General features: G+C 45.8%; 1 protein-coding gene across 3 annotated transcripts; it reads right to left on the bottom strand.

The window, feature by feature from the left end:
• Positions 1 to 457: 457 nt before the first annotated feature.
• Positions 458 to 26288, bottom strand: IQCE (IQ motif containing E). 3 transcript variants are annotated; one of them, XM_077274755.1, is made up of 24 exons: positions 26160 to 26288; positions 24644 to 24725; positions 23781 to 23849; positions 23368 to 23410; positions 20895 to 21041; positions 15726 to 15857; positions 15060 to 15130; positions 14757 to 14870; positions 13507 to 13557; positions 12213 to 12283; positions 11612 to 11684; positions 11321 to 11370; positions 10540 to 10703; positions 8179 to 8234; positions 7560 to 7756; positions 7404 to 7478; positions 6200 to 6305; positions 4978 to 5139; positions 4325 to 4351; positions 3550 to 3636; positions 2561 to 2679; positions 2247 to 2332; positions 786 to 914; positions 458 to 700 (listed from the first exon to the last, which is right to left on the bottom strand). In XM_077274755.1, exons 2-24 carry the CDS (start codon positions 24695 to 24697, stop codon positions 597 to 599), a joined length of 2187 nt encoding a protein of 728 aa, XP_077130870.1. In that variant the 5' UTR covers positions 24698 to 24725; positions 26160 to 26288; the 3' UTR covers positions 458 to 596. The 3 variants fall into 3 exon arrangements, with proteins under 3 accessions (XP_077130870.1, XP_077130869.1, XP_077130871.1); XM_077274754.1 differs by having other exon boundaries at positions 26117 to 26247; XM_077274756.1 differs by having other exon boundaries at positions 6206 to 6305; positions 26117 to 26247.
• Between the last annotated feature and the right edge of the window lie 101 nt (positions 26289 to 26389).

The raw sequence follows: 26389 nt of genomic DNA, 5'->3' as shown, positions 1-26389 counted from the left end.
GACTGGGTGGTAATAACTGCATGGGGACTGGGTGGTAATAATAACTATGGGGACTGGGTGGTAATAATAACTGTATGGGGACTGGATGGTAATAATAACTGTATGGTGAATGTATGGTAATAATAACTGTATGGGGAATGTATGGTAATAATAACTGTATGGGGAATGTATGGTAATAATAACTGTATGGGGACTGGATGGTAATAATAACTGTATGGTGACTGGATGGTAATAATAACTGTATGGGGACTAGGTGGTAATAATAACTGTATGGGGACTGGATAGTAATAATAACTGTATGGGGATTGGATGATAATTTAGTTTCCCTACTGTCAGCAGCACATACCCTGTGTATAAGAGAAGATGTGACTGACAGTGCGTGCGCTGTAAGGATTCTCCGGTGCCGGGAGAGGACAGAAACACAACCGCAACATAACAACAGGAACATAACCATAACTTTCCAGAATGTCTGCGGTCTGGAGACTCCTGGACTTTAGGAACTTACAGGAAAGAATGGAAATATAGAAAATGTTTTGCTGAAAGGAAACTGCAGCCGGTCAGGTTTTCAAGGCACTGGTGGCGGCTTTTCAGCCAGGTTAAAAAGCGGAGTCCTTCCTTCTTGCCGGCCGTGATGGGGACACGACGATGATGTCGTCCGAATCGTCGGAGTGCAGCTCTGCAGCCGGCGGATGGGATTTGCCTGTATAACAATAAAGATTTCTATCAGTAAGAGGGAATGTATTTTTATAAAAAACACGTTAGCACTATAATCCAGAGGCACAGACCAGGAGATCGCCGTGACCCAGACGTCCGGGAATTGGGCCTCTTGGTTTTGGGCTTTTCTTCTTCCTTTTCTTCTTCAGATATCAGCTCTGAGATATAATCCTTGCTGATCTCTCCGCTGCTTTCACCGGCTGCAACGCCACATGAAAAAAAAAAAAAAAAAATCACAACCTGGTCCGACTGCGCGTACAGATCTGTAATGCAGCGTGAGAAAGAGGGTCCCTTGTCTCCCCCCCCCCCCGTGTAAATGCTGCGCATGTATGACAACCATTCACACTACTGCTTCTTTTCCAGGAGACTTTGGGACCCTCTTGTTGGGATTGGTGGAGACCCCAGAGACCATACATTCATGTGCACATAGATCCATCCTGTCCAAAACCCAAGTGTTAAGAATTTCTACAAGGTAAAAATGTAAGGGTGGTACATAGACGACGTACCCCTGTTCACTTCAGTGGACAACCAAACTTATATGGACGCTGCTCCTGTAAACTCCGCTGCCCCATTTTTTTTCTGATGGGTAGGCCATCAATATACAGAAACTGCCTTAATGGGGTTTTCCACTACTCGGATTGGCAGCAGGGATCGCATAACATAGGCAGCAGGGATGTCATGACATAATCTCATGTGGTCCTTGGGAAAGCTGTTGCTGACAAGGCTGGAACGGCGCCAGCACTTGAGGAGAGTATAAGTGTTATCATCATCCAAGAGGGAAACATAAGGATTGAGAAGGGGTTGTCCGAGTTGTGGACAACCCCTTTAAGGTAGAGCACTGACAAGAATGGTTTGATAATGGGGTTGTCTGGGCGTAATAACACCTTGAATATGTAAAGCAGTAAACTCAGTCATACCTACGGTCCCCCACATGTACCCATTCTAGAGGGGACTGCAAAGAGACAGGAAACGGTAGGGTCACCATTCATTCCACCAGACCGCTGCAGCCTGTGATTGGCAGCAGCAGTCAGATATTTCCTGATGAGGCTATTTTGGTCCACTGAGGGAGGGCAGGCTGTGTAACATGAGAGTAAGGCTACTTTCACACTAGCGTTAACTGCAATACGTTGCAAATGCGTCGTTTTTGCTGGATACGTTTTTTCGTCATAGACTAACATTAGCGACGCATTTGCGACGCATTGCCAAACGGTGCGCCCGTTTTGCGACGCTTGGGCGTGTGGTAGCGGACCGTCGGGAGAAAAAAACGTTACATGTAACGTTTTTTGCTCCTGACGGTCCGCTTTTTCCGACCGCGCATGCGCGGCCGGAACTCCGCCCCCACCTCCCCGCACTTCCCCGCACCTCACAATGGGGCAGCGGGAAAAATGCATCCGCTGCCCCCGTTGTGCGGCGGAGACCACGCTAGCGTCGGGAACGTCGGCCCGACGCACGGCGACGGGTTGTTCCCGACGCTAGTGTGAAAGTAGCCTAAGTCTGCTGAAAGAAGAGAGCGCGGGAGGAGGGCAGATTACCTAGTGACTGATGTGAGGATTTCCTGGAGACGGGAGATGCTGGACTCCTCCTGATGGGACTCTCCCCGCCTTTCATCTGGTCCTGCCTGAGACAAGCGGGGAGATCAGCGTCACATGTAACGAGCAGAGTTTATTTAGAAAAGTCTAATAAATGAGGCCATTTCTCGGCAGCACATCGCATGGCGTGCTCGTAACTCCTGCACACGGTGGGAGAGCGGCCATAGTAACCACAATGGGGGGGATTCATTACAGGTTGCTTTGTGCTACATCTTTGTGACGCTCAGGATACATTCTGTAGTGACCGGGGTCTTTACCTCTGGCCGAGCATTTTGGTGCGTGACATGTGCGCTCGAAAACTGGACTGCAGCAAGGTGACGTGGTCCTCATCCTCGTGGGTCTCTGGAAGGTCTTTACTGTCAGATCTGCCCCCGTGCTGCAGGAAAAGTCACATCACAATGATAATATTCATATATCCGGCCAAGACCACCATGAGCCCTGTGGTTCAGCAACTATAAAGGGGCTTCAGGAACCAATTTAAAAGTGCGTTATCCGTTTTAGTGTAGCCCATCTAGCCGCTCCTAGATGCTTTCTATTTTAGAGGCTAAAAAAAAAAAAAAAAGGTAGAAATATAAATAATGGTGTAAGTCCTCAATTTCTGCAACCAGTAACTCTTTGATTTTACATGGCTGGAGCTGTGCAGGAGCTTGATATTTTGCACGGGGAGCTGATCTCCTTATTGGTATCAGTTTGGGGTGAATACAATGTTTTGCTCACTTTTTATTGCATTTTTTTTTTTGGGGGGGGGATTTTTAGTATGGCATTTACTGTACAGGTTAAATCACTTTTATAGTTTAATTGGATGTTTGCAGATTTGGAGAAATCGAGTAGAACAAACGTTTACATGGATTAAATGTCTTTACTGTTAATATTGGGAAAAAAGCATTACATAGCCAATCTGACTTGGATTTTCACAGTAAGTACACCAGCCTCATGGGGTCTAAAATATCTATTAAATCTGTAATGTTATATCAGACCCGCTTGAAGCATAGACAATATGATTTATTTAAAGGGGTTATCGGCATTTTGATATTGATGGATAATCCTTGACCCCCCCGGCCATCTCACCTTTATAGTTCACCAGGCACAGCGCCATAGGTCCTGTAGTGGCCGAGTCTGGCATTTTGGCTCAGGGAATGGCAATGGGAAAGAGCTGTGAATGCGCTCTGGCCACCATACTGGGCTACTGCCAATGGAATATTGATGACTTGCATCATCAGCATCAAGAAGACACAACTGTACTAACCTGCTGGGTGAGGTCGCTTGATCTCAGAGACCCTAACATTTTATGTCGGGCTACGTGACCCCGCAGGGCAGCTTGAAGGAGCACAGTCTGTAAAACAGAGTAAAGTGAGTATATAAATAATTATTGAAAGACCATAAAGACATTTCCTCTAATACAAAATGTGATATCGGCGACATATACTGTCACGTGCATCTCAGCGCGTCAACCCATTGTGTAAAAGTCGTCATTTCTCTGCCCTAAGCAGCCATAACATCCCATCCCAGATGACTGCTTCCTTCTGCTTTCCATTCCCAGCCCTCTAATAGACTGTAAACCTCACACAACGCCGTGATCACATAATGGGAGTCCATCTGTCTCGTAGTGTAATATCTGGGACACTGGGTCAGGGCTCAGATGTCAGCAGCTGTCCGGCCGCCATTTATTGGCGCGGCACACCAGGCACTTGTATTATGCTACGGAAGGAGTGGTGCTGTTTTTAGGAGAAAACATCCATTTAACCCGTTTAAATCTCACAATGTAGAGCACGAATCTGACGCCGGATAGCAACCGCTGCCAATGGTCACCGCCACCTCTGACGTCAGCAGGCAGCCATTGTAGACCGTCTGGATACCCCAGATATATTGCTCACAGGTTGTCAGGTAAAGTTGTCAGGCCCCTCCTCTTTAGCAGCCAGTCTGTCTTGGATTACTCAGCTCTTTAGGATTGATGGCACAACGGAGGTTTGGAAGAAACAAGGTACTCCATGAATACTCATTATGAGATTATATTACTTTACCTCTTCCAAGTCTTTATTCTCTTCTTTCTGTGAAAACAAGTAGAAAAGAGGGAAAATGTTAAAGTCATTGGTTTGACTTTTCTTTAAAAGGAGTCTGGCACCCCCCAAACTGCAAATTTAGCTAATTGAACATGTACATGGGGGACATAGACTCAATTATAAAAAGAGCTGTCAATCAAGATCAGGGATAGTGACAGATACGGAGGACAGACCGGTGCATAGAGTCAATGGCTGCATCGGACTGACCCCAAAGCCTGGTGTGCATGTGGAGTAAAAGCGAATTTGCAACTACAGCGCTAAAATGTGCGTTACTGGTCTGGTTTTAATAGGAGCTGATTAACCCCAAATGAGCTGAATTTCCCTATAAAGAGCAGCTCATACACCAGCTGCTCTGCATAGGACTGCCACCTGGTGGTTAAACTGGAAACTACATAGTGTAATCTGACAATTGTAATTTCAATCTGTGCTCTTGTCCACTTACATCCTTCGTCAGGAGCGGTACCTTAATATCCAGCAAACTATATGTCCTTATAAGATGATGTAAATGGTATCCGTAATGCACACAGCATGGCATGAGAAGGGTAGGGACCACTGGGCACCAATAATGACCGTGCTGGCTGCCGTGCTGTCTGCCCGGACCTCGTAGAGCTCACCCTGCTCTGATACTGCCTCCAGTTCTTCTGGATAAGCTGCGCTGCCTCCTGTTTCCTCTTCTTCTCTCCTCCGCTGAAGGGACTATTGGACCCGCGGCCCGACGATGCACTTGATGAGCTCCTCGCAGAGCTTGGACGGGATCCATGTGACTCCTTCTGCGCCTAGGTAAGAAATCAACATTTTCTATACCCAAAAGGACTCTTCAGCACTTATAGTAACAGGTATAAAAATGCCATAAGGATCAGACCAGGCTTTATTAAGCCCGATATAAATATATATATATATATATATATATATATATATATATATATATATATATATATACATATACATATACATACACACACACATGTCGGATGCATTAGTGTGAAAAGTGCTCTCTACACTCAAGAAAGTGATTGCAGCGATATTGCATCTCTTACATCACGACGCATCGGAGACCTGACGTCATGCAAGGACCCAGCCAAAGAGTCGCCATCACTCCCCAGAGCTCGGGTCACAGGGTCTCCTCCTAATGCTCCTCCCAGTGTGGGGCGTCAATATTCACAGCTTTTTTCCTATAGCTGTAGCCCCATTTATATAGACATGATTATTTATAATGCAAACTTGATGGAAAGGTGTAGATCTGGAGTGGCCAAGTATTTCTACAGCTCACCCGTCACGCTGTGTTGCTGCGGGAGGAGGGCTGTCCATATATTTTTTATATACGGTGAATAAAAAGAAAAGAAAAAAGGAAAAAATCAGCACCGATGTAGTGCTCTTACCCCATGGTGTAGATATTGTCCTTATCGTTGAGACTCCAGTGACTCACAAAACCAGCCTCTTAAGGGTGCTGCATCCGTGGAAGTCATGTAATATTAAACCGAAGAAGAAATGGTGCGCACTCCTGGGTCCGTTAAAAAACTTACTTTATTAGGACATCTATACTCTGACAGACGGACGGGAGAAAACGTGCAAAAAGAACAGGACTACAGCTGTTTCGCGCTGACCGCGCTTCTACAGGTCCCAGTCCTGGGACCTGTAGAAGCGCGGTCAGCGCGAAACAGCTGTAGTCCTGTTCTTTTTGCACGTTTTCTCCCGTCCGTCTGTCAGAGTATAGATGTCCTAATAAAGTAAGTTTTTTAACGGACCCAGGAGTGCGCACCATTTCTTCTTCGGTTTAACATATATTTTTTATATTGTCCGGTCACATACACAGACCTTGCACAATAAGGAACGTACATTCACTTTTTTTGCAGCCTCCAGCGCAGCCTCCTTGTCGCGTTTTTCGTCCTCTAGCTCTGCTTCCAATCGTCTTATTTTTTGGCTCAGACGGTTGATTTCTTCCCTGTGAAGTGAAACGAAGAGATGGTTATAGAGATTGGTAGTAAGCCTCATATGGGGGGGTGGGATCGGCCACAATGGGGTTAAGCTCGCCCTGCATTGTGCTCAGTAAATTTCTAAAGTGTGCACCAACTATTGAATTTCATTGTAATATTGTTTCCAGGTTTGCCTGTCTGCAGATTATTTCACCCCCACCATCTATGGAAATACCGCTATGTCTCATAAGAGTCTGGCCGTGCCAGGCAATGCTGGGTACCCACTAGGCTTGTGACCACTACACTTAGGAGGTCCCAAGAGCGGCCACAATTAGGATGGATGACACTGTAGGAATCCATTGTAATAAAGCGTATACCCCATAGTGTACGTTTCCTTGTCCGAGCCCTCTGGATGGGAAAGTGCAGTCTGCTGAGCTTTCCTATAAATATGCAGGAGAGGCTTCTGGGCCTCTGTATGATAAATCCAGGGGGCCCCATGTCGAGAAAAGTTTCCAACGTATAGTGTAGCGTAGTAAGCTGCATCCATGCACTTACCCTAAGAGTCCCACAAGACGCTAATGGTTGACTACAGACTGTGTCATAAACCAAGGACTGCGGCAGGAAAAATAAGCGCATATAGGGGACAATGGAGCTGGGGGGCAAGCACAGCCATGTTGTAAAGGATTCCAGCTAAAAGGGGACTTTTAGGCTGATGGCAAATCCTTAAGATAGGGTCAGCATTATATGATCCGTGGGGGCGAGACACCCATCATCCCCGCCGCCGAGTTGGCGAGCTGCACAGTACTGCATAGTGGCAGTGGCCAGGTTCTGTATTTCTAACCCCTCTTGATTGGGAACGGATGTGCAATACCCGGCCGGCCACTGTTCCGTGCACCCCACCTATCAGATATTAATGACTTTTTTAAGGATAAGCCATCAATATCCAAGTCCCAGAAAACCCCTTTAAGAGCACCCTACTTTTGCCCCCCTCTGTTACTCTGAGATTTTTGCACTTTGGTGTAGCAGGGGTAAGGAGGGATCTGGAAGCAAAAGGCCTGCAATTATTGTACCATGGTGGTAAGAGGCTTGAGGTGACGGGGGTCTCGTCTACTGACATGAGCAATCACCTCTCGTCTTTTCCATCCTTCACTTTTCGCTTCTCCATTTCGGACTTTTCCTGCTGCAGTTTTTTAAAGTCGGCTCTGAGAAGAACATGACAGATGTCAGGGATCAGTGGCCAGCTAGTTATAGACCTTGGTTCCTGACAGCGGCCGTCTGCTTACTCCTTTGCGCCCAGTCGTTCCTGTAAAGCCGCCCGATCCTCTTTTATCTTCTTCACCAGGTTTCTCAGCCTCTCGCACTCTTCTTGAGGGTCCGGTTTCTGGACTGGTGGTCCGTCTCCCTGACCGGGGGCAGGCACTCCTGTCACTTGTACATCCCTGATCTGCTCGGTAGACGATTTCTGCGCACTTTCCCATTTCTAAAAAACAAAAAAAACAAAAATGTACAGAACATAGATTTTATACGGTGGAGACACCTTGCAACACTTTAGGGTCAGCATCAAAATTCCTTTAATCTGCTATAAACGGGACTGGATAGTGACAGTCTGATCATACATGACTCACGCAGACATTGCTTAGGAAGAAGAGCCATAATAATTCATTAAAGGGATATTGAGCCATAGACATTCAGGTCTTTTACATCACATATATCATAAATATCCGACAGGTGAGGTCCGACCTCTGGGGTCAAGCAATAGAACAATGGAGGTCAGTTATTGTCCATTGTGTATATTTCTATTGGACATTGATTGCATTCAGCCCTACCCCCGGCCGTGTAGTGAAGAACGACCATAAATCCTACAATGGAGGACAGAAGGCACAGATTTTCTACCAACCTTACCTTTTCTAACTCAGAAATCTTCCTCACCAGTCTCTGCTTGCTCCACTCACTGTAACCTAATAGGTGGAAGCACAAAATCTCAGAACAAAAGTGTTTTTACATCAGTGAAAAGAAGCTTTATTATTTAAGGAGGCTAAACATTTTGATCAAGAAGGGGTTACCTACTATCCTAGTAGTGGACAACCCCTTTAAAAATAGTGCTACTGTATTAAGTTGCCCCCTAGTAGATAAATTGTGAATTACACAAAAAGTCACATCACTTCTGTGAACAACGGCGAGGAAGAGAGTGTCTACTGTATCTTCTGGTTTTATTTTAATTTGGGTCCTGACATGATTAATCTGTGTTGTGAATTAGTAAACAACCTCTTCAACACAATGACTGTTCAAACCAAGCACAGGCGCTCAGTGCGCCCTCCCTGTGGATAAACAGTGGAGTGCACCTTCCACCCATTTGTTTTCATTCTATCTCCGCCGTCCCATGTAAAGTCAGAGCTGTCAATCAAGTGCGAGAAGGGCAGAGATACATGGAAAACAAGTAGTTAGGAAGGTGCAGGGAACTACCGTATATACTCGAGTATAAGCCGAGATTTTCAGCCCAAATTTTTGGGCTGAAAGTGCCCATCTCGGCATATACTCGAGTCACGGTCGGCGGGTGAGGGGGAGAGAGGTCTGTCATATACTCACCTGCTTCCGGGGCTCCTGGCGCTCCCCCTGCCTGTCCCATGGTCTTCAGGTGCCGCAGCTCTTCCCCTGTTCAGCGGTCACGTGGGACCGCTCATTAAAGTTATGAATATGGACTCCACTCCCATAGGGGTGGAGCCGCATATTCATTTCTCTAATGAGCGGTAACGGTGACCGCTGACAGAGGAAGAGGCTGCAGCACCCGGAGACCAGCTGTCCGGGATAAGGAGCCAGGGACGTCGGGAGCAGGTGAGTATTACATATTTACCTGTCCACGTTCCACACGCCGGGCGCCGCTCCGTCTTCCCGTCCTCTTGCTCTGACTGTTCAGGTCAGAGGGCGCAATGACGTACTAATCTGCGCGCCACCCTGTGCCTGAACAGTCAGTGCGGAGAGACGCCGAGACGGGACGCAGAGGAGCTGCGGGCAGCAAGAGAGGTGAGTATGTCATTTTTTTTTTATTGCAGCAGCAGAATTATATATTGCACAGATTTATATGGAGCATCTATGGGGCAATAATGAACGGTGCAGAGCATTATATATTGCACAGATTTATATGGAGCATCTATGGGGCAATAATGAACGGTGCAGAGCATTATATATTGCACAGCTTTATATGGAGCATCTATGGGGCCATAATGAACGGTGCAGATCATTCTATATAGCACAGTTTTGTATGGAGCATCTATGGGGCCATAATGAACGGTGCAGAGCATTCTATATTGCACAGTTTTGTATGGAGCATCTATGGGGCCATAATGAACGGTGCAGAGCATTCTATATGGCACAGTTTTGTATGGAGCATCTATGGGGCAATAATGAATGGTGCAGAGCATTCTATATGGCACAGCTTTATATGGAGCATCTATGGGGCAATAATGAATGGTATGGAGCATCTATTTTTATTTTTGAAATTCACCGGTAGCTGCTGCATTTTCCACCCTAGGCTTATACTCGAGTCAATAAGTTTTCCCAGTTTTTTGTGGCAAAATTAGGGGGGTCGGCTTATACTCGAGTATATACGGTATTTGGCCACACCAAGGGCGAACCGAGTGCCGTGCTTGGTTTGAACTGTCATTTTATGCTGATAGGCTCCCTTTAATATAAAATGAGATAACAACCATTTAACATGGAATTAGTTAGCTGTGAGTAATCTCACATTCATGGAAGGGTTTGGCTATATTACTATGATGAGGTTTTCATGCTGCGTATTTTTTTTAAATAATGCAAGTGACCTATTTTACTTAATGGGTGCAGAAAATCTGCAACATCAAAAACTCACCAAAAGCTCAGTGTGATCCTAGCCTTACTAATAGAGATCATATGGGCACCGTGCGGCTAAGTCATGACGCAGCTGTTATAAAGTGACACACTGCGATTCCAATAGCTGCATGATTTGGTTTCAAACCTGTGCCGCCATTGGGAATCATGGTGGAGGGGAGCTTTACACACAAGCAGTGTTTAACCAAAGCGCGGGGTGTCAACCATTCGACCGTGTAACGAGATCGGACCGCAATGGACAGACTGGCGCGGATCTCTCAACCGGAGCATTGAAATGAATGAAGCGGTCACACTCGGGTGGGGAGAGCCGCCGGCCAGTCCGTGCATTGATGTCCGAGTTACACGACCCTTAGTATAAACCAAGCACATAATGACCGGGTGACCGGGTGCTGTAGTCACCTTTGGATCTGCCGGATGTAGGTGACTGCGCCATTGCTCGGTCCAGATCAGCTTTAAGACTCTTGTTTTCCTCCTGTAACTCCTTGACTTGTTTGGAGAGTTTCAGTACAGCCGTGTTCAGTGCTTTCTGTCTCCTCAGGGAATCCCTACTCTCTGGCGGAGGCCTAAGAAATAAAACAGACCATAGTTTGTAAATGACATATACGTGAAAATAGTAACAAATATATATATAAAAAAAAAGGATCACAAAAAGAACCCATTGTGGAGGAACTGATACACAACTCGCCCTGGTCCGGTGAACTATAATAGGGGTAAAACTGAAGATCAAACATGTGGTTTATCATAGAAGCAGATACGGAAATATCCGACTGCAGCAAAACCAAGGGCACATTTACTAAGGACCGGAAGTATACGGTTTGGCTCCAGTTTACACCAAATGCAGGCCGTGTGCAATTCTACTCCTATGAAAAAGAAGGAAAAAATTAATTATTTTTTTTAAGGACCTACTGGAGGAGTAAAGATGTCTGGAACTGCACTGAAAGCTAGAATTAAGATGGCCGCCCCCCTTCAACCATACTTGTGAGCGGTGAAGGCGGCCGAGAGTCACAGAAAAGTCTATACCGACCTTTCATCTCTCCTGAATAAATCTGCAGATCAAAGAGGCACATTCATTGCAGGGGCTAGTAAGGGCTGCGGTATTGGGACCCCCTAACAAGGTCTCCGTGAGTTTTCGATATCTGGAGGTACGCTTTATATAACGCAGACTCATTCTTCTACCCACCTCTGTAGTGCGTCCTCCGCTTTCGCCAGCATTGACTGTAGCCTCTGAATCTGTTGAGTCCAGAAGGAAAAAAAAAATGCTAAATTATAATTCATTTTCTTTATGTCCGTGGTCACATATCTAGAGATCGACTTTGCAGGGCAGGAAGCAGAAGTTGCTTAGGTCTACACCTATGTTTTATGGCCATGGAAATGGTGAGATATCTCAATAGATTATTTCCAAAGACGAAAGTGAAAGCGCAATGATTATTTTTGTGGCTGGTGAATTGCATTGACATCTATTGGGACATACCTCTTCGTAATAGGTCTCCATGGCTATCCTCATCTCTTCCACGCTGGTTGTTTTTAGCTCGGACTGGAGCTTGCTATAAAGACATAAAGGTACATACACATATAGGTTCCTGTACAAAGATTTGCAACCACGATCTGGTCATCCTCCTATCTAGGAAAGGTTCTGTATGGAACTTTTTGGATACCCAGATCGATGCTGTAGACAAGTGATCCCCAAAAAGTGTGATCTTTAAGCTGTTGCATCCCTGATGACTGACATGTTTCTTCTTTTACACATACATAGGGAGAGACCTGTCAGTCATGGCGAGCAGGGCGGAGAAAAGCGCAGGGTCCGGTCTTTGGACGCGTCATCAGAAACTATTTCTCGGACACACCGCAACATTTCAGACTAAAACGTACATATTTGTACCAATTTATGGAGCTGACCCCACGGGCAGCAAGGATCATCTGACAGTTATCAAGAAATATTATTTCTTTATCACTATTGGGGGACACAGGTAACCATTTACCTGTGTCCCCCAATGAAGGCTCAAAAAAAGAGATTTTATGGTGAGTACCAAAAATCCCTCTATTATTTTTGATGAGACGGATGTGTGCCGTACCTTAAGGCATTGTCTTTTTCCTTACACTGCTTTTCCAGCTTCAGAATCTTCTGTTTGAGATTATTCACGATCTACAATAAAGATAAAATTTTACGCCCGGCTCAGCCACAGGTGAAATATGGACTCTGGCTACTTTTGTACTAATGTTATAATCTAAATTTATGGTGCTCCGAGTTCCTGAAACACATGAACATTATGTGCGAGTGTACCATTGTGTGGTATAGGGCATCAGACCCGAAAATGCACAATGATGGCAGAAGAAAAAAAAAACACAGGAGAGATGTATAGTACATAATCCCTATGGGATGGGATACAGCGCAGAATCAAGAAACTCGCCACCTCCAATGTAGAGAACCGGCAAACTTCTTGTTTCTACATTGATTATTTAGATCTGCACCCGAACATGGAAAGTTTGACTGTTGCATTGACAGGACTGGGGGGAGATCTCCACCAGACAGGTGCATTGGCAGGACTAGGGGCGATGCCAGGCTGTTGCATTGGCAGGACCAGGGGGTATGTCCGCCAGGCTGTTGCATTGGCAGGACCAGGGGGTATGTCCGCCAGGCTGTTGCATTGGCAGGACCAGGGGGTATGTCCGCCAGGCTGTTGCATTGGCAGGACCAGGGGGTATGTCCGCCAGGCTGTTGCATTGGCAGGACCGGGAAGGGGGATGTCCTCCAGGCTGTTGCATTGGCAGGACCAGGGTGGGGATGTTCACCAGACAGGTGAATTGGCAGGACCGGGGGCATGTCCGTCAGATTGTTACATTGGCCGGAGCGGTGGGGGATGTCTCTGCCGTTTATGTAATGGATACAACATACTCATCATGATCAGGAGGCTGCTGCTGTTCCAACACTACATCCACCCTTATCCTGTGATTATGTTAATTAAAAGATGGTCGCTATCTGTTCAGGAGCACAACGGTTCCCAGCCTACTGCTTGGTATGTGGCCGTGCACTCTTACTTGATTGACGGTTCAAACCAGTGACATTGTTGCGCTGCGGTCCAAAGCAGAGCACTCCGATGCTGCCATGTAAGGTAGTTTTACCTCTGCAGCAGCGAAAGCACCGAGGGACTGAAGGTGGTGAGGAGCGAGAGCAAACAGTACACTACAGCGATCCCGGACAGTTTCAGGGCAGCACATACTAGCTCACTATGGAAGAGCTTGTAAGCACTGAGCATGTTCGGGCCCCGCTGTTGGACAAAAGCAGCCGATTCTTCTTGTGCAAACAAGCAGTGAACAATTAAAAACATTTTAAAAAATGGGAATAACCCTTACATGAAAGTAACTCACCAAACTGCTGTCACTTTTTTTGTCCACCAGGCTCCTTGCAAACTCTGAACTCTGTGGTTTGTTATAAAATAAAGTCATTAATTTTAATTCTCATTCTTAATCAAATAAACACAGTAGTGATATCCAAGGTATTATATAATAATTTCCCAATTCTTTCAAAGGGTGTATATTTAAGTTATGATTAAATACCATAGAGTCACCATATGTGTAGAAACTATCGTGGAAGCCACTAAAAGAGATATAGACCGTGCTCCAACCATAAACAGAACCACCAAAACAGGGAATGTTAAAAAAAAAAAAAATATAATATATATATATTTTGATCCTTTGGGAATATACTATATAATTTACTATATATATATATATATATATATATTTTTTTTTTTTTTTTTTAAACATTCCCTGTTTTGGTGGTTCTGGTTCTGTTCATGGTTGGAGCACGGTCTCTATCATCTCTCTCCCATCCATCGGGGCTCCGCATTGGCAATGGCCCGAGATGCAGAACTAGATGCAGCTACTGGCTTTATAAGAAAGCCGCCATGTTTTTGCAACCATTTAACACCCCGTTGAGGCTACATGCAGCCGCTGACAATGATCCATAAAGGAATACACTACCGATTGAGAAAGTGAGATTCTTCAAACCTCGTGCAAGTGTTGTGGAAAGTTTCCTTACTGGAAATAAAATTCTAAAATAAATTGTTTATGTGGAATTTATTGTGGATTTCGCCCTTTGTAGCAAATCAAAATGTCATGGATTAAGCAAAGCTTTACGGGGAAATACACTACACCTATGCCGTAGACAAATTCACCCCATGTGCATGTAACCTTAGTGTTGATCTGAAAGCTTTATACAATGAAAGGGAAATGTGCCATCAAACAATGACTTCATCTAGTTTTCATATTGCATGTCTTGTCTAAAACAAACAAACAACAAAAACAAAACAAAACAGAAATCTTGCAATTTTTACACTCCCCACTAGGTTTAATACAAGATTTCCACTTACTGTCCTGTAAAGACCAATTTTCATTAGTCTCATTATCACCACAGACGGGCTTACATTTCTATACACGGCTGATAACACAGGAACCACAATTCTCAATAGGCGATGTCACAGCTCACTTCCTCCCACCGTCATATCACTATATAGATTTGAAAAAGCTACAACTCCGATCATTCCCATATGGTGACATGATGGGGGCTGTAGTTTATGGCTCAGGGGTACGGCTTCTTAGCTCCGGAAAAAACTCACTCTTGTGGGATCCAGCAATTGCTCGATCTGGCGGTCTTTTCTGTTATTTTCCTCCTCCGATCTTCTCAGCTTTGTCTTCATTACATCAGCATCAGATTTTTGTGCCTGTAACATCTGAAGAGAAAATAATAATAATAAAAAAGAGAATAATTTTAATTTTAGGAGTTGATTTTTTTTATCTGAAATCTACGGACAAGATGATTTAGTGTTTTTCCTATAAGAACCGTGATTATATTCAAATCTACAAAATAAAATCCTCGGCAATATGAATAATTAGGACCAAGGCGGTAACAAAACACGCACCTTCTTCAAGTCTAAGATCTGGTCGTACATGTCTTCTTTCTCTTTGAAATCTGGTGTCCCGGGGATGTAACCTACGATATACGATATAGGAAGAGATATATAAAGAGCTTAATAGCTACATGGCCTGCAATAATGATATCGATGGGTCTGCAAAGAGTATGGGAGCCCCCAACACCTGGCAATGTATTATCAGGGAAAATATTCATGGTCGACCTTAGATTACCAATGCATTGTTCTCCCGCAGATCAGACAGATCTGACGGTGGCGCTCTCAGAGAGAACACAGGAGCGCTTGAGAGAGACAACCACAATGGTTGCCAGCCGAACGACCAGCCAAACCATTGTCCGGGTGACAGCCATCTAACATATATGGCGGGCCTTGGGGTAAGGCTCTGCTCACACAATGTCATTAACAGGATCCATGTGCAGCAGTCTACACTCTCCCCAAATACATTATCCGCATACATTAGGACGGTCGACCATCTGATGTGCATGATGCCCTCCCTATGTGTCAGGGTCGAGAAGGTCTTCTCTCCCCATTGAAAAAACGAGCGCTTGTATATGGAGAAGTCTGAAGGGCAGCTGATTCATCGTATAGTCAAAACTATGCTGTATACACATCGGACCAATGTTATTAACCGCTGCTATCTATTCAGATTGTACCTACCATTACTGGCAGAACGGGAATATTTAGGTTTTTTCATCCCAAGAGCTTCCTTTAGATACTCCGGAGTGCTGCTGCCGGGACTGACCCAGGCCTGGCCAATGTCCATGTCAGATTTCAATGGCTGGGTGAGTCCTGAGAGGAAGCACGAGACATGATGTAAGGGAGTGAAACATCAGACATGAACTACTCACCGAAGATTTTCCAACTTTAGCATCGAGTCATCGCCTTTCTGGACTTGTGTATTTATGGCCATACTGATCCCTAACACCAGCATCTGCAGAGGACGTGATCACATGGAAGGGCTAGATGACGTGATCACATGGAAGGGATAGATGACGTGATCACATGGAAGGGATAGATGACGTGATCACATGGAAGGGATAGATGACGTGATCACATGGAAGGGATAGATGACGTGATCACATGGAAGGGATAGATGACGTGATCACATGGAAGGGATAGATGACGTGATCACATGGAAGGGATAGATGACGTGATCACATGGAAAGGATATCCATTGCTTTTGAGTAGAAGCTCAAAGGAGGCTGCCCTCTTTCAGAAACGTTTTTCCTATAAGCTTTGTTAGCAGTAAAAAAATAAAACAAAAGAGGGATTTTTGGTTCTTTCCGTAAAATCTCTTTCTTGGAGCCTTCAGGCCATGTTCACACTTTGTGGGTTTTACCGCGGATCCGCAGCGATTTTGATGCTGCGGGTCCGCAGCAGTTTCCGTTACATTTACATTTACATGTAAACCCTATGGAAACAGCAATCCGCTGTGCACATGCTGCGGGAAAAACCGCGCAGAAACGCAGCGGTTTACATTCCGCAGCATGTCACTTCTTTGTGCAGAATCGTTGCGATTCTGCACCCATAGGAATGCATTGATCCGCCAACTTCCCACATGGGGCTGTGCCCACGATGCGGGAAGTAAGCGGATAATGTGCAGATGGTACCCGGGGTGGAGGAGAGGAAACTCTCCTCCAGGCCCTGGGAACCATATTTGTGTAATAAAAAAAAAGAATTAAAATAAAAAATAATGATATACTCACCTCAGCGCTGCACGCGGCCGTCCGGTATCAGGGTTGGTGTGCGAGCAGGACCTGCGGTGACGTCACGAAGGTCCTTCTCGCACAGCATCTTTGGAACCGGAGCGCCGCGTGCAGCGCCGAGGAGTTCGGTACGTCAGAGGGTGAGTATATAACCATGTTTTATTATTTTTAACATTACTATTGATGCTGCATATTGCTGCATATGCAGCATCAATAGTATAGGAGTAATCCCGCAGCGGAAACCGCAAAACAATCCGCAATAAATCTGCAGGGATAACCGCAGTGGTTTTGCCCTGCAGATTTATCAAATCCGCTGCGGGAGAACCCGCAGAGGACGCCGCAAAGTGTGCACATGGCCTCATTGGGGGACACAGGTAACCATGGGTGTATGCTGCTGTCGCTAGGAGGCTGACACTATGCAAATAAATAAAAAAAAAAAATAACTCCTCCCCGGTAGTATACACCCTCCGACAGGCACCAGGCAACTCAGTTGGTGCAACAGCAGCAGTAGGAACAAGTATAAACAACTTAACCTATGTACCAACCCACAACAATGGCACGTTGGCCAATACGGTACAACATAAAGGGAGGGTGCTGTGTCCCCCAATGAAGGCTCCAAGAAAGAGATTTTACTGTAAGAACCAAAAATCCCTCTTTCTTTCTCGCTTCATTGGGGAACACAGGTAACCATGGGATGTCCTAAAGCAGTCCACAGGGCGGGATAATAAGAATTGAGAACTAGGTCGGCCGGTGTGAAACCGCCACCTGCAGTATCTTCCTACCCAGGCATGCATCCGCAGAAGCCCGAGTATGCACCTTGTAGAATTTCACAAAGGTGTGGATGGACGACCAAGTCACCCAGGGATCTCCATGTGGGTAAGATTGTGCTTGTGTTTTGGGAGGGGGATCCTTTGACGCCGGATGGCTTGGTACTCATATTGCTCCTCCGGGAACTCTCCATGTTAGTCCTCACTGTGGATCAGGTTCTCTGACCGGCACTTTTTCTAAATATCAGAATAGCATTGGCTAACATACTAAGGCGGTTATGGGGTGGTTCATGGTAACTGGGTCCACTTAGTAGGATCACATGGAGTTATTGCACACCTTCTCTTTGTATATTACCATATACCAATGGTTGGCTGTTAACTTGTGATATAACATGGATTCCTGGCATTTTCATTTGGTGTCTTAAATGTGTGTGTTTTTAATTGTGTTTCTAATAAAGTTTGTTACTTTGCTATATATACTCCTGTTGTCCTCCTTCATATACAAATCGGAATGTGCAGATACGCATCTCGAATGTCCACAGAGCACAGAAATTCTCCCGGTTCCATGAAGGCGATCACCGAGCGCAAGGACTCCATCTTGAAGTGCCGAATCCGGAGGTGGCGGTTCAACCGTTTGAGGTCCAAAATCGGGTGAAGAGAGCTGTCTTTTTTCGGAACTACAAATAGATTTGAGTAAAAACCGGAAAACCGCTGGTTGGAAGGTACTGAGACGATTACCCCTGAAGTGAGAAGGGAATCGACCGCCTGAAAAAGCCTTGGGACATGGGAGGGCTGTTCAGAGGAAAAAACGTCTTCCTGGGGGCGATGAAAATTCTATTTTGTAACCTGATGTGACAATCTCCCTGACCCAGGCATCGTGGACCACCGATAACCAGGGCTCTGTGAACAGAAGAAGCCTGCCTCCCATCCTGGAAAGATTTCCAGGTGGGGGTGACCCGTCATTTGGAAGAAAATCTGTGGTCGCGAGAACTGGAAGAGTTGGAGGAGCGGCCTTTAGCTCTCCAGTGAGGGGTAGGCCTGAAAGAAGGCTTCCTTCGGTCCCTTTGAGTGGAAGACCGGTCATGCTGAGAGGCGAGGAGGCGAAGGAGCGAAAGGAATGGGGTCCCTTTCTATTGAAGGGACGCCTAGGCTTAGATTGCAGAAGAGAAGTGCTCTTACCGCCCGTGGCGCCCGAGATCATTTGGTCTAGCAGCGCTCCAAAGAGCCTGGATCCCTAGAAAGGCGGACCTGTGAGGGATTTATTGGAAGCGGGATCTGCGTTCCACGCCTTCAGCCAGAGGATACGGCAAATGGCGACAATATTGCTGTTTGCCCTTGCAGAGCAAGCAGCCACATCCAGAGAAGCATTCAGAAGGTACATTCCAGCCAGTGAAATCTGATCAGCTAAATCCGCTAGCTCCTGTGCGGGAGCCGAAGCTACAATGCCTCTGCGTAGGGTTTTGGCCCAGGCCAACACCGCTTTCGTCACCCAGGTAGAGGCGAAATTGGGGCAGAGAGAGGTACCAGAAGCTTCAAAAGCTGATTTGGTAAGAGCCTCAATTTGTCTGTCCGTGGGGTCCTTTAGAGACGCCGTGTCAGGAATGGACAGCACTGTCTGGGAGGATAATCTAGACACAGGTGGATCTACCTTAGGAGATTCGGACCATTTGCTAACAAGGTCTGCAGCAAACGGGTATAAAATGTCTAAATGTTTCCTCCCTGGAAAACGTTTACCAGGGTTTTCCCAGTGTCTAGATGTAGTGTTATCAAACTCCTTATGATTGGGAAAAACTCTAGAAGGACGATTTGAAAGAAACGGAGATGTCCTGAGAAGCTGCCTCTTCCCCCTTAAGCTCAAGAGTTTGAATAATGGCTGAGATAAGGCTGTCAATCATATCCTGTGTTGCGGAAGTCTGATCTGCATCCGAGTCAGAAACCGACTGAGGATGCATTTGACCCGACGTCCGCCTGCGAAGAGGGGGAACGGGGAGAGCGCGGTATTCCGGCTGACGCAGTTGGATTCGGAGAAGTGGATGAAGAACTAGACAGAAAATGCTTTCTGGTTCTTTTCTCAAGTCTGCCCCTGTGAGGGCCTTGGACAGGTGCGAGCGAATCGCTGTGAGAAGCGTTTGTGGCACTGGTGGCAGTAGTCAGCAGTGGAATACGTTCTACTACCTGAACCAGCAACTGAGACACTTTAGTCAGTTACACTGTGTCTCCCACCTATGGAGAGGTATTCCAGAGTACGCAATGCACAGAAGGCAGCTGGCCGAGAAAGCGCAGGCTGCGAGCGTCTGCTCGTGCAGAGAATGCGCCAAACAGTGAGGCGTGGCCGGCTGAAGAGAAACCAAGTGCCCGATAGGCCAGCAGGGAAAAAAGGGGGGCGTGGCCCGCCAGAGCGTGGCCAATACCAGCGCTGGGCTGCAAGCTAGGTGTGTCCAGCGCTGGGAACAAGGAAGAAGAAGGGGCGCAGCCTCCCGAGGCAGAGACTTGCTGGAAAGGAATGTGGTGGAAAACGTGCGCTGCGAGGAAAGAGGCGCGACATTTAAATAAAAGAGAGCCCGATGGCCCTGAATCCCCTAGCCCGGTAACGGAGCGCCCGGTAACGGCGAGTGCTGCTGGATAGCTGCTGTTGCTTGAAGATCTTCCTACCTGAAGATGAGGAACACATCAGGATCCCTTGATGGCAGAAAGGGTCCTGGGAGATGTGGTCTTCCTTCCCGCGCTATATCAACCAGCGCAGAAGATGGCCTCCACCCCTTAAAAGGGGAAGACCACCGTCTTCCTCTCAGCCCACTCCGAGGAGAGGGATGGGGGGGAGGGGGGGATAAGGACTGGCCACCAAAAGTAAACATGAACACCCCAGGGTGACATGAAACAAAGTCCTGCCCAGCGGATCCGAGGGGATGCGATGTGGGTGATACCACAATGCTCTCTCGGTCGCTGAATGCGGGGAATCAGGGTGAGAAGAACTGCACCCTCTAACCCCCAGAAGTGTATCTGAAATGAAGGGGAAAACGATTAAGAAGCGCACACAATCCCTGAAAGAAAGAGAAATGCGGATCTGGTGTAAGATCCAGGTCCGCCTCCTACAGACACTAAGCAAAAACTGAGTTGCCTGGTACCTGTCGCCACTTTACGGAGGAGGCGATGACCCCATTAACCATGAAGACATTCGAATAAACTATACAATTCATATTCATTCATGACAGCAGAGTTTCTGACCCCCACAAAAGATATAAATCTCAGGTCACGAAGCTGGAAATGACACGTGTGACACTGATTATTCTGTGTTTAATTCCATTTTAATGAATGCGTTTGGGTTTTGCAGAAGAACAAAGTCGGAGAGTTACCATTGCCTTGTTTCAGGGAGGCTAGCCACAGCTGCCTCGGTGCTTTCATCATTGGGTTCTCCGGGTGCATCTGTCCCGTCCCTCTCAGAGATCTCCATACTGGGGCTTTTCTGGGGTTTAGATTAGCGCTGGAGAGATAAGGAGAATCTGCAAAAATAGAGGAGAAAATAGTTTAATTCATTATTAAATGAGATTCTACGTTTTGGACAATCAAAACTCAATAGACAAGGAGCAGATCGTAAAGTGACCCCCTGCCCGGTCCCCAGCAATCGGGAGGTAAATCTGACAGCGTGTAATTAAGTTACCTGCAGTGCCACCACAGGGGGAGACGAGCATCACACTGTGCTGGGTCAGACAATGGGGCGGTGTGTGCAATGCTGGACAGGACAAATCCTCCAGAACGGCAGCAGCCACTCTCCACTCTCAAGGGTTAAAACTAATCCTCTCTTAACTCAGAAAATCAGTTTATTAAACTGGACAATCCTTTTAAATCTTTACTTGAAGCCCTCCTCCTCCTCCTCGCATCAATGACTTTATCCTTTTAATATATTGCAATCATCATATTATATAGCACTGTGTACTTACAATTGCTCATTTTGCCTTTTTACCCAACTAATTCTTCTCTTTTCTCTGCTCTATGAAGAAACAGGAAGTCTCTTGTCCCTGCAGAAATCATTACTGTTCAACTCCTGACCCAGCTGCTCCCCACTCCCCCTGCCAGGGACTTTTGCCTCATACTGGGAAAACTGATCTCCTGTTTCTTAAGGTACCTTCACACTGAACAACTTAACAACGATAATGATAGCGATCCGTGACGTTGCAGCGTCCTGAATAGTGATATCGTTGTGTTTGACACGCAGCAGCGATCAGGATCCCGCTGTGATATCGTTGGTCGGAGCTAGAAGTCCAGAACTTTATTTGGTCGTCAGATCGGCGTGTATTGTTGTGTTTGACAGCAAAAGCAACGATGCCAGCAATGTTTTACAATGGTAAGCAGGGTAAATATTGGGTTACTAAGCGCAGGGCCGCGCTTAGTAACCCGATATTTACCCTGGTTACCAATGTAAAAGTAAAAAAAAACCACTACATACTCACCTTCTGATGTCTGTCACGCCCCCCGGCGTCCGCGCTGCTGCTCAGAGCTTCCTGCACTGAATGTGTCAGTGCCGGCCGTAAAGCAGAGCACAGCGGTGACGTCACCGCTCTGCTTTAGGGCCGGCGCTTACACAGTGCAGGGAAGCGGACGCCGGGGGACCCGACAGACACCGGAATGTAAGTATGTAGTGTTTGTATTTTTTTACATTTACACTGGTAACCAGGGTAAACATCGGGTTACTAAGCGCGGCCCTGCGCTTAGTAACCCAATGTTTACCCTGGTTACCCGGGGACTTCGGCATCGTTGGTCGCTGGAGAGCTGTCTGTATGACAGCTCTCCAGCGACCACACAACGACGAAACAGCGACGCTGCAGCGATCGGCATCGTTGTCTATATCGCTGCAGCATCGCTTAATGTGACGGTACCTTTAGAAGGTTTCAGATAGTCAGTTGTTAATCATGTGAGGTCATAGACCTAATGGAAAAGAGAAGAATTAGATGGGGAAAAAGGTAAAATGAGCCATTGTAATCACACAGTGCTGTATAATATGATGACTGTAATATATTAATAGGATAAAACCTTTGATGGGAGGAGGAGTGCTTCTTTAAAGGGGTAGTCTATAGAGCTAAAATGATCACCTTTGTTGTTAGATTTACAGGTATACCACTATTGTGACCCCACCTGACCATCTGAATGGGGTTATGTTTCAATTCTCTCTTTACTGCAAACTGTGGCCCAGAGTTGAATGGAGCAGTTTGTCACACATGCATAGAGCTTAAGACAACCAAAAGGATTCCATAGTCAGCCTCACAGACCTTTGAGGGGACATCTGCAAGACCATCTGCCCGATTATCTTCTGCTGGCTAAGGTCCAACACTAATATAATCATCAACTACCCAGTGCATAGGGTATAGTTTTTGTAGGCTAGAATACCCCTTTGAAATGGATTGTCCGGTCTTTGGCTATAAGTCTGCAGTCACTCTATGTGACTGCAGACTTGTGAATCCTCACATCACACGCACTGCAGGCTGTCAGGATTCTCCAGTGTCGGCACCAGCCGTGACACAAGTATGTGACTTGCATACATGCGGTCACATGCCCACTAGACTTGTGCGGCCTCTCCTAAGTGTACTGAGTGAGGCTGGACAAGTCTAGTTGCAATGTGGCCAGAAGTGTACAAATGGCATATTGTTGTCACATTACCGCCCGCTCCCAGACCCATAGAATCCTCACAGTGCATGTGATGTGAGAATTCACAAGTCTGCAGTCACATACAGGGACTGCAGACTTGTAGCCTAGGGCCGGACAACCCCTTTAATGCATAGGTTTTGCGGTCTATGTTATGAATTGGTTATGGGTACACAAGACGACACTTACTCTGTGACCTGGGTGGTTTACTGGATTTCTTCTTTTTCATTTTCTAAAGAAATAAAATATTATAACTGTTTAGAATAAGGAAACAAGAAATTATCACTTTTCATTACATAAAAAATAAAAATGTTTATTAAAAAAAAAAAAAAAAAATATGAGCTAAATAAAGGACCTGGATATACCAGACCTGGTTTAATAAATGCAACCTATGAGACCATCGAGTGATGTAAGAATATGGCCACATTTCTAAATATTGCACTATGGATGTAATTATATTTCTAGGCATAGTGTTTGCCTTCTAGAGATGAATTCTGCAGCAGTCACCAACCATGCGACATGTAGCATTTATACATGACCACTGATGGCCTATTTGTACATATAATATCGCTCTAGATTAACCAACATCACGCTCTCCTTACCTTATCTGTGTCAGATTCATATGTGGTCGCAGACACTGCATCATCGCCCAGTAGGGACAGTTCATGATACTAGAAAGTAAAATGTTCCAAACATCAGAAAAGGAAATTTTAGTGCTAATTATTATGGACGTTACCCAGGGGGTGTTGCTGACGGGAACCTCTAGGGTGTGCCTCACATGATCCTCGGGGGCGTGGCTTTGTCTACTCTGCATTATTATTCTGTAATCCACGCCTCTTTGGTTAAAATATTAATAATTAGCACTGAATTAAAAAAGCCAATATTTATGGAACTATATGGCAAATGTTGTGCTGGCGTTTCCCTGAGGACTTACAGGCTCTGTGCACATGTCTCATTTGGTAGAATCTAATAGGCAGGACGTACAGGATTTCTGCAAGTCGCTCAAACATACAGAAACTATGCAGCTGTTGCTCTTGTGGATGGACTATACAGAATCTATGCAAGCAGGGCCCACCGGACAGAAAAAAATAGATCTGTATGGGTATGGCCCTCGTTGGCAAATCCGACAAGTTGTATGCAGATGTTACTTTAGCAGCCAGAACACAAAGACCCGATACAGATGTTGCCCAGTGATCAGACCCTCACTGATCCAGAAGTTATCACCTATCCTGTGGATAATGGTATATAACCCTTTAAACTTTGTTATTATTTTATCAAATTTGTGCATCTGATTGGGCTTCTAATCACAGCTTTAGAAAATAGATGTGCATGATGGCGAGGCAGTGAAGGAGAGTTGGAGTCCGAAAAGCAACCTGACTAGATCCCTTTAATTCTTCATTCTCCCCAAAACAATACAAATAATAAAGATAGTAGAAAAGTGTCATCTCTGCGGCTGATTACTCACCACGTCTTCAAGTTCTTCAGCTTCCGTCCCGTTCTCATTGGACAGCCAAGACATGGCTCACTGCGCCCAACGAACCACAACGCTGCAACAGAAGAACACAAATATTAAGGATTTGTCGGGTGATTATTATTCACCGGCTCATTTCTGATAATCGTGCACTGTAAATGCATCTGCACCCTGGATAATGGGGGTAACGGTGTCTGATGAAATGTATTACAGATGTAGGAGAGCTGTGAATCCGCGCAGCCGCTACTGTGACTAAAAGCCGTCGAATTCCGAAAGGGAAAAAAAAAAAAAAAAAAAAAGAGGCTGCAATTTTAGTATAGTCGCCAGGCACCTATATAAAAGGTATTAACCAGATTAACCCTATATCTGCAAGTAAATAGCGTGATCCAATAGGACAGGTTCACTTTAAGACAAAGGCGGACTGGCCAAGTTTTTCCTGGGCCCTCTTTTTCCTGAAGTGGCGTCACTATGGGAGGAGGGCGCCTGTCCCTTGACCCGGCCCTGAATAGCGCGCAGGCGCACACCACACCCAAAACCGATGTGTGTGACATAACCTTTACTTTGTGGTCTAAAGCGATGTACACACTTATTGTCGGAGGGTTTGGTGCAGAAACTCTCAAAAATCCTCCTCAAAAACTGCTTCAGAAAAATCACCCAATTCATTTCTATGGGAAATCCACTTTACTGTTCACACTTTTTTTTTTTTTTTTTTCCCCTACCTGTAGAGGTTATGAAAACGCCTCTTGGGAGAAAGGAAAGTGCAGGTCACTTTTTTTTGAAGCGGATTGTGATGGAAAAAGTTACAACTTAGACACTGCCCAATTAAAATGCTGCAAAACACACTGCTGAGGGGAAAAAACATCCAAAAATGTGTGTTTTCTGCTTGAAAAACTGATGTTTTCTGAACTCCAAAAACTCTGAACACAGCCTAAGCTGGCGACGTTGTGTGCGGCTCCTGCAGGTGTAGATTCCTGGCAATGGTCGTGCCGTAGTCACATTATGTCAAAAACAAACCGACAATCATTAGAAAATCGCGCATGCTGGACGGGAAATGTTACCGACTTGTCCACTCTCAGGCGCCATTTTTCAAAACTCCCCACATGCCATAAAATGCTGCTGAGAATTGGCGCACATAATACACCCAGTTTTTGAGAAAAGCCGCCATATTTGTTTTTGCGGTTGTCATGAGGCGCGGGCAGGTACACAGTTGTGACTGTGATGCCGTTTCCATGCGCTGCTGTAAGCGGTTTTCACGAGGCGTCACGGTCTGCACCATTTCCACAGGCATCAGGCACCATTCCAAAAAACAGAGGAGATAAGAAGCCGCCATCTTTAGCAGGGTTACATTGTATACAAGCAGCAGAGCTGACACCTGGGCACTCATAGTGACAGTGTCAGTGTGCAGTGCTGAGCACTTGCATTATATTCCTCCATACACCCGTATAAACACATCCCCCATTTTCTCACCTGCTCCCCCGCATCCAGCAACACAAAGAACCCTGATAGTCACCTGAGGCTCCGGGTTTCTCATCGAGTCCTTAGCAACTGAAACCAAGGAGGGCACAAAACGTTTCCTCTGCAACCCGGAGCCATTTCTGAGCGCACGGGCGGCAGTGACTCCTCAGACGCCATATTTGATTTGGGCATAGGATCATTTTTGCCAAAACATTATTAATAAAAAATATATATTGTTTTCATCTTATTTAAACATCAATCGTTCCTTCATTAAGAATACGACTT

This window comes from Ranitomeya variabilis, chromosome 7, assembly GCF_051348905.1.
Source record: "Ranitomeya variabilis isolate aRanVar5 chromosome 7, aRanVar5.hap1, whole genome shotgun sequence".
Classification (NCBI taxonomy): domain Eukaryota; kingdom Metazoa; phylum Chordata; class Amphibia; order Anura; family Dendrobatidae; genus Ranitomeya; species Ranitomeya variabilis.
This window is presented reverse-complemented; position numbering and strand designations above follow the sequence as displayed.